General features: G+C 40.8%; 2 protein-coding genes across 2 annotated transcripts; both read left to right on the plus strand.

The window, feature by feature from the left end:
- The first annotated feature begins 51 nt into the window (after nt 1-51).
- yars2 (tyrosyl-tRNA synthetase 2, mitochondrial) lies at nt 52-3755 on the plus strand. Its single transcript, XM_056740099.1, has 5 exons — nt 52-1268; nt 1674-1841; nt 2167-2322; nt 2491-2661; nt 3157-3755. The coding sequence occupies exons 1-5, from the start codon at nt 481-483 to the stop codon at nt 3314-3316; spliced, it is 1443 nt and encodes a 480-aa protein (XP_056596077.1). The 5' UTR covers nt 52-480; the 3' UTR covers nt 3317-3755.
- A 1727-nt stretch (nt 3756-5482) lies between these two features.
- Nucleotides 5483-8577, plus strand: cdkn1bb (cyclin dependent kinase inhibitor 1Bb). Its single transcript, XM_056739919.1, has 3 exons — nt 5483-6168; nt 6473-6590; nt 7509-8577. Exons 1-2 carry the CDS (start codon nt 5733-5735, stop codon nt 6577-6579), a joined length of 543 nt encoding a protein of 180 aa, XP_056595897.1. The 5' UTR covers nt 5483-5732; the 3' UTR covers nt 6580-6590; nt 7509-8577.

An 8577-nucleotide genomic window follows, 5' to 3' on the forward strand; every position in this document is an offset into this window, starting at 1 on the left:
TTTTTTATAAAGTACACAAGACAAGCTGTGGCATCCAAGATGACTTGTTGCTCAACATAAGGCGATGTTTAGCGCCCCCCAGTGGTAGGAATACATGTAGAAATAAAATATTTATCCAGTCAACGGCTGTAACTTAGATTTTACACATAAATAAGACAAAATATTAAGGACAGTGATAAAAAAACTCATTACTTTATTTAAACTACAATGTATTTTAGTGCAGAAACATCTCGAAGACAAAACGATTTAATTTAGAGCCAAATCTGGGACAGATTGCGGATCTGCTAGTGAGGAAAACACGTTGTGATTTTAAATTGTTACACATGGAAATTGTAAAATATATAATGTATGATATCTGTTTGTTAAACACTGAAAAGGCAAAACATTTTCTTCTTGATTTCTGGCTCGTTTTGTGTAGTTATACAGTTCCACATTAAGGCACAAGGTGGCGGCATTTATTTCTCATCACCGACTTCCAACATGGCGGCGCCCATTGCGCGGTCATGCTGCGGTGTTAGTCGACTGAAATCACACGTTATATACAGAAAAACTCCTTTAACTTCTTGTGTTAGAGTTTTATTTCACACTGCCGCATCCAGACGAACCGGACTCCTCTCGTCCCTATATAACCGGGGCATTCTGAAGGAGGCGTTCCCGGAGAAAGCGGCTCAGGTCGAGTTACCGGATCTGCTCCGCTCCGGACCGCAGACCATCTACTGCGGCTTCGACCCGACAGCGGACAGCCTGCACGCCGGCAACCTGCTCGCCATCATCGGCCTGCTGCACTTCAGAGATGCGGGTCATGACGTTATCGCGCTCCTCGGCGGAGCCACGGCGCGGATCGGCGACCCGAGCGGGAAGGCGGCCGAGAGAGAGCGACTCTGCCCGGCCACGGTTGAGCGCAACGCCCGCGGGATCCTCGAGGACCTCCAGCGGATCTTCAACAACCACGAGCTTTATTTCAGCTCAGACCCGAGCAGAATGGGTCGGGTGACTGTTACAAACAACTCGCACTGGTATAAGGACAGACAGGTGGTAGAGTTTCTGTCGGAGGTGGGCAGGTACTTCCGGATGGGCACGATGCTCAGCAGACACAGCGTGCAGACGCGACTGCGCAGCGCAGTCGGGATGAGCTACTCAGAGTTCTCTTATCAGCTCTTCCAGGCCTTTGACTTCTATCATCTGCACCAGCTGCACGGCTGCAGGATCCAACTGGGCGGAACCGATCAGCTGGGAAACATCATGAGCGGCCACGAGTTCATACACAAGTATGACGTCATGCTCGTTTTACGTCTAATTACGGTGCAAGAAACATGATGTGTGTAATAAATATTGTGATGCCAGTGTTCACATTTAAAGAGACAGTTCGCCCCAAAATGGAAATTCTGTCATCCAAACCTGCATACATGTCTTTGTTGTGCTAAACGCAAAGGAAGATATTTGTAAGAATGTCAGTAACCAAACAGATCTCGGTAGGGATGGGGGTCAATGGGGGATGAGATCTGTTGGTTACTGAACAATGTGAGGGTGAGTAAATAATGACAGAAGTTTTATTTTTGGGTGAACTGTCCCTTTAACTTCATCAAAATAATGTGTCAGCTGAATATGAATCTCTTCTCTGGCCTTCACGTGTGGATGCGTTCTGATGTTTTGTCATTTCTTTTCTGATGTAGAAAGACAGGGGAGGACGTGTACGGTCTGACCATTCCTCTGGTGACCAGCTCAATGGGAGATAAACTGGGGAAGACGGCTGGTAACGCTGTCTGGCTGAGCAGAGATAAAACATCACCCTTTGAGTTCTACCAATACTTCCTCCGCCTGCCAGATAACAGCGTAGAGGGGTGAGACATTTAGTAATGGCTAGAAAATAAACATTCATTCAAAAATGAAATTTTGCAAACCCACGCGACTTTATTCCTCACAAAATAGCCCACTGTTTGTATTTTCTGAAAGTCTCATTCACAGTTCTGGGTAGTGATTTGACTTCCTCTCTTAATATACATGAACATGATGACAAAAGATTGCCAAAGTCTTTAATTCTTTAGAAATGTCGACTGTTGTTTTACATTTGTTTATAGTCCAGATTGGGAGTTTTCTCTGTGTGAATAGTTTTCTGTTCTGTTATCATTCGCCCTTATTTTCATATAAACCCATTTTATCCCGCAGGTATCTTAAATTGTTCACTTTTCTACCTCTGGCTGAAGTGCAGAAGGTTATGGAACAGCAGAGACGAGAGCCGGACAAGCGGACCGCTCACAAACGTCTGTCCGCTGAGGTCACCAAACTGGTCCACGGCAAAGAGGGACTGGAGAGTGCCAAGAGGCAAGTGTGACGTTGAGATCAAATCAAAACTCAAAGCGGACATGCGTTCTCTTTGCTTTAAAGCACATCATGCAGGAGACGTTTCAACTCGTATGTCATGTTACGGAAGTCAGATTGAATTAAACGTCTAAGGTCTTGTTGCTCTACATTTTATTTGCGTGTACACAGATGCACAGACGCTCTTTATCACAGTGACATTCAGGCTCTGGAACAGATGAGTGACGTGGAATTACAGGAGCTGTTCAGAGAGGCTCCGTTTCACGAGGTTTTTCTGGATCCGGGATCGACTGTGTTAGACGCCTGCAGGAGGGCAGAGGCCATTCCTGAGGGTCCCCGCGGGTGAGAGACGCGTCACTCTTTCATTACATCATCTTCTTACTCCAGACTTCTCTCGTGACATTGTTTTTATTTTCACAAACACTATTCCTTTTTTATCTATATTTTTTATATATTTATCAAACATTAACACAATAAATAAATATAAAGAAGAGTAGGACGACTTGTATGACAATAAAAAACAAAGTAAATAGTTACTTTTACTCATTTTCTTTGCACGTGTTTTGAATATTTGTATTGCTTATTTTTAGGTTTGTGTGATTTCTGTTTGTTTTTATTTCACTTAAAAAAGCAGAAAAGTGTTATGTGTTACTTTTTCATAACTAAAGTAAATCTGGTCATAATAGTCGACATTATTTTATAGCTTTCATATGTTTTTACAGAAAAAACGGCTGTTCTTTTTTGTCTTTCAATGTTTATTTAGTATTTCAAGACACGACGCAACATAAACACTTGTTTGAATGATTTTCTGATGTGTGTTTATTGGTGTGTTTTTAGGTATCAGATGATACAGGATGGTGGTGTTTGGATGAACCACCAGAGGGCAGTAAACCCAGAGCAGATTCTGATTCCAGGTCAGCACATCCTGACGAATGGACTCAGTCTGATCCGAGTGGGCAAGAGGAACTTTTACATCCTCAAGTGGATCAGTATGTGATTTATGAACCATCGTCCGGTTCACCGATGGCTTCCAGAGATCAATCATCCATCCAGAAATGTGTACTGAATGTGACATAATCAACATGCACTTGTGTTTTCCAGTGGATTTTGTGTGTTTAATATGACAAGAAATAAAGTAACACAGTCGTGTAATTCAGAAGTTCTCCAGCAGTTGTCAGTAGAGGTCTGAATTCATTTAGAATAGCTGTTCTCATTTCATCAAAGACATGGAACTTATATGTTGAATTGATTTTATTTGTGAGAAACACCTCAGGGATGGTTGTATTTACAGTCTGTGGATTATATCAAAGACATGAGAACAGTCTTGACTTGTTTAATTCCTTCAAATTACGTCTTGATGATGTGAGCGTGAATGTGTTCTTGATTTAAATCTATCCAACTCTTCAATTAAATATAAAATATGACGGCCCAGTTTACAGGACTGTGCCTGAAAGATATTTATGTAGCTTTTATAAAAATGTCTTCGAAAAATATATATTATAGTATAATATTTGCTTATTATTACACGGCTCATTTGAATGCTTGATTCTGATTGGCCAGTCGTGACATTCCAAGGGTTGTTATTTTCAAATAACAACCACTTAAAACTAATAACACCCTGTAACCCGGATGCTGCAAATCATTTTGAGAGGGCAGTTTAATATTACACAAAAATAACTATAAATACGTCTTTAAATAACATATATGAAATTATATTTACAAATGATTGAACCAATTTGCCAGTTCGTGGCGTTTGAACGTCGTTTCTTACTTTAAAACCGAAACAAAACCGTGTCTCTGAAGGCCATTCGGTAAAAATGAGCAAATCAAATATTTCAAATTCACATTTTATGTCCAGTTGTTTTTCTCACTTGACAAGTAGCCGTGTAATACGCGAGATAATGTACAAGCAGCCGGTTGTTATTGCCAAACAAACACTTTCAGTGAGATACGTTCTGTCGGGGATTATTTCTGCGATAACAAACGGCTGCATGTACATTATCCTTCACTTAACGTTTCAAACACAAACATGTATGTATTTAAATAATGTGTAAAATGTACATAAAGTTTAGACTTTAGGCCATAGGTTCTGTCGTCAGAAAGAAGTCAGAGACTCTTGACTGTTCCTGGAAGTGTTTTAGCTGTTGTTGTTTCTCACTTCTAGGAACATCAGAGTCACAACACGTCACTTCCACATTTGTATTTCAGTGTTTGATTCATTTCAACGTCGTCTTCAGATCATCCTCTATAACAGAGGTCGGACTTTAATGTACTCATAAAACCAACAGCACATGTTTAAATGTCATTGTAAAGACCTTTCAGATTTAACGTGACAAAATTCCATCAATGAGTTTTGAACAACATGGTTTTAATGGATTTAAGCCCTCGATAAAGGCCACGACAATGATCTGTTTGTAAAAATAAATCTGATTAGTCAAACTAGTGTACATTATACAAACTTAGTCCGAAAGCAGAATTTTTTACAATAAATAGAGAAGGTTCCCTGAAATCTTTGCATGTATTTTAGTTTCAGTTTCACGATGAATATTAAGCGACATTTATTCACACTGACTGAACCCGTCGTTCAAAAACTCGGAAAGTTGATTTTCTACGTTCTTCACTTTGTGTCATGAGTTTTGAGATCATTTGACTCGAATCGGTCCTGTGAACCGGTTCTTTTTTAACTCTTCGGAAGCTTTTGTGAATCACCCCTACTGTAAGAAAACTTTATTGTGGGCTGACATATGGGAGTCATTAACGAAAACCTTTTCCCTGAGTCAACAGATTTAGATATTTTATCTGACAGATTTGAAGGACACACATAATGTGATACATATTTATAACGTCGTCAAAACAACTATATCAAAAGCATTATACTTATTTACGAGTACGTAAAAAAACAAGAAAGGATTCTAAGAGAATTGTTGTGCTAAAAGAATTGGTGAATCATAATGTTTGAACCGATTGGAAAGTAAACCGTTCAGATGAGTCGATTCAAATGATTCGGAGTGTCCACGAATGTGTTTGTTGATTTTTGTTCTCTCGTGTGTGTGAGAGGTGGGGGGGGGGGGTCTGTTAAAGAAGGTGGATCTCATATCCACCAATCAGCTGCGTTCTTCGTCGCGTTTAAAGAGCCCTTTGTGTCAATCACGCGTTTTTTTCGATCTCTGTGACTCTTCATCGCCATATTGGGCGTGGAAAGCCTCGCCTTGTTATTTCTCTTCCCCTTTTTTACTACGACGCACAGTTGACACGAGCGCTGCTTTTGTTTTGACGCTCCTCGCGCGTCCGTGTCTTTCTGCTCATGCGGCGCGCCCGGAGCGACACTCACGTTTGCGTTCTTCGGTCTCGGATCGCGTTGAATCAGGAGTGAACAGCTGTTTGGTTTGTTTGGCGTCGATAACACCCGAAAGATGTCCGACGTGCGCTTGTCTAGCGCCAGTCCGACGATGGAGCGCATGGGTGCGCGGCTGTCCGATCAGCCCAAGCCGTCGGCGTGTCGAAACCTGTTCGGCCCGGTGGATCACGAAGAGTTAAAGAAGGATTTCCAGCGTCACATGAAGGCGACGGAGGACGCGGCGGCGGACGCGTGGAACTTTGACTTCTCCGCGCACACGCCGCGAACCGGCGGGCGGTTCCGTTGGGAAGCGCTGGACATCAGCGCGGTGCCCGGATTCTACAGCAGGTCGGCGCGGAGAAAGGGATCAAATGCTAATATTTGCTCTCCTGGGAATAATCACAATGATATTAATGTGGATTTAAACGGGAATCACGACTGTCCGGTGGCGGAGGAGACCGCGGAGACGCCCGAATCACCCGGAGATCAGAGGAAAAGACCATCCTGCCTCGGTGCGTGTTTTTGTCTTTCTGTCCGGCGCTTTTAAATACCTCCAGACGTCGTGTTTGTGAATCCACAGTGCGATAGATAACCTTTAATAAGACACGTAACCGAATGTTGTCATAATGAAAGCGCGCACATCTTTACGCGAATCTGAAAACACAGCAATTCATGCCACGCATCTGTTATTTTAACATTTACGCGCAGTTTAAGTTGCAGCGTCCGTAAGAATCAGCTGGAATGTGAAAAGCATTCTTTATTTTAAAGCGTGTAAAATTTATAGATTGTAAATGTGTTTGTTTTGTTTTGTTTCAGACTCGTCGTGTCACAGTAAACGCGCGCACATCTGTGTGGAAGAAGTGACCCGGACGCCCAGAAAACCCCAAAAACCCCGGAGACACCCAAGCCCGACAACCACATAAACAACAGCGAGGTGAGTCTTTGTTCACTTTCATTCTGCACCCTAACACACGGCATGCAAGAGCTGCAAATTTACAAAGTCTTTACATAGAAAGTAGATGTTAAAACGGACTTTACATCTTTTCAATAAAACGTCTTGGCATTTTAAAGTAAAGTTATGAGTTAATAATAAAGGTTTCGTGTCCAGTAAGCAGTGTTATGATATGGAAGTAATTGTTTGTCAGATTTGTGCTTTAAACGCTGAAGAGAGAGTTCTGAACATTGAAAGAGTTAATGTGGTGCGCGCTTACTACGAGAGCTCGAGTTTCCTTTTGAGTTAAAAACACGTTACACGTCAGCAAGTCTGCAATGTTTACACCTGAGCCACTCATTCCAAAACAAAGGCCAGCGTTTCGTTTCATAAAAACACACACATTTAGAAAAGTCAGATCGCACCTGAGATCGAACCTGCTGAAGTCAAATAAAAATATAATTAACTTTACTTAAAAATTAACGTCAAGACACATTTTCAATGCGCAAATAAACACATGTGTAAGCGCGCGCACCGAACGAATCTGTTTTGGTTTGTGTTTAGATTCTCTCCTGTTACGGTTCTCTCCGTGTAGTTCCTTTTATTTGTGTGTTAGATAACAGGTTTGTTGATGGTATTTTCAAAGCATTTTCATAGTTAGACAAAATAACCGAGGTGTTATACCACCAGGAATAAAGTAAAAATATACAGTAAATTAAAATCGAATTGGAGTAGCAATGTTTCTCAGCATTGCTTCACAAAAGTGTGCAGTGTTTTTTCTTCACAACCATCAAAATGAAATGCATTTTGTTTGTGTGTGTATAGATACATATGTGCGTTCTTGTGTAATGTTTTTATTAGTTAAGAACAAGGTTGTCATGTGTTTTGTGTCTCACTGGCTCTCTCTTGTGTCGGTGGCAGGGCTGAAGATGTCGTCGTCTGTTTGAAGATCTCAGTGCTTCATGAACGAGTTGAAGCCCCAGAGGAGCGTTTGGAAGGAAAGCCGAAACATGTCGACGGGAGTGTGTTTGTGTGTGTTTGTGAGCACTGAAACACTACACGTGTGGCACTCAAAGGCGCTGCGTCTAAAGCAGTCTATGTAGCAGTGTGCAAATAGGTTCAAAAAACTTTTTTGCCCATTTTTTTTTCTTCTTTTTCTTACTACCTGTGTATATAATTATATATTTGTTTCTTTTCCATATGTAGCACATAATTAATGTTATGTTGGATTTTTTTTCTTGAAGGTGTGAGATTTTGGTTTGACTCGAAGAGCCACGTGTAGACTATTTCCAAAATGCTGTTTATCTTATTATTTTTGCAGTTGGGAAGGCAGTGTGTCTCTTTACATCTAAACGTTTTTCAGAGAGGTACATCAGACTTTTGTTTTACTTCCCAGATGATTAAAAAAGTCAAAGTTCTGAGGTCAAACCTTGTAGCATTGAGCAGTATTAATGTCAGGCACTTCCAGAGGCCTCGGCCTCGCTTAAATTATTTCTCTGTTCATCATCTTTCTTTTGAGTGAGATTTCCTACTGATTTGCTTTGGTTTCTTTTTTCCGTTTTGATTTTGCTTTGTTTTCGACTCAATCACCCTTGGTTTTGTTGTGTGTGTGTGTGTGTGTGTGTGTGTGGACCCGTTAGCATCTTAAAAAAAACTCTTATCGATAGACTCTGTGGTGAAACGGATGCGTAACTGTATTTATAGAGTAAATATTAATATTTGAACAATTGTACACTGCCTGTGTATTTGCGCAAACGATGTACCTGTGTACATAACTGTAAAAACACTGAGAAAATTAAAACTAACTTATTTATGTCAAGCTTTTTTTCTTTGGAAATTAAAAATGGGGTTTTGGTCGAGATTGGAGTCATATTTTTGTAAATGCTTATTTTTTTGGTAGTTTCCTTTTATTCATGTTTTCGTTTGTAATATTATTTTAACAAATTGTAAGAGGTTGCAAACTGAGCCTGATTAAAATATTTGAGAAGTG

Source organism: Triplophysa dalaica, chromosome 24, assembly GCF_015846415.1.
Source record: "Triplophysa dalaica isolate WHDGS20190420 chromosome 24, ASM1584641v1, whole genome shotgun sequence".
NCBI classification, from domain to species: domain Eukaryota; kingdom Metazoa; phylum Chordata; class Actinopteri; order Cypriniformes; family Nemacheilidae; genus Triplophysa; species Triplophysa dalaica.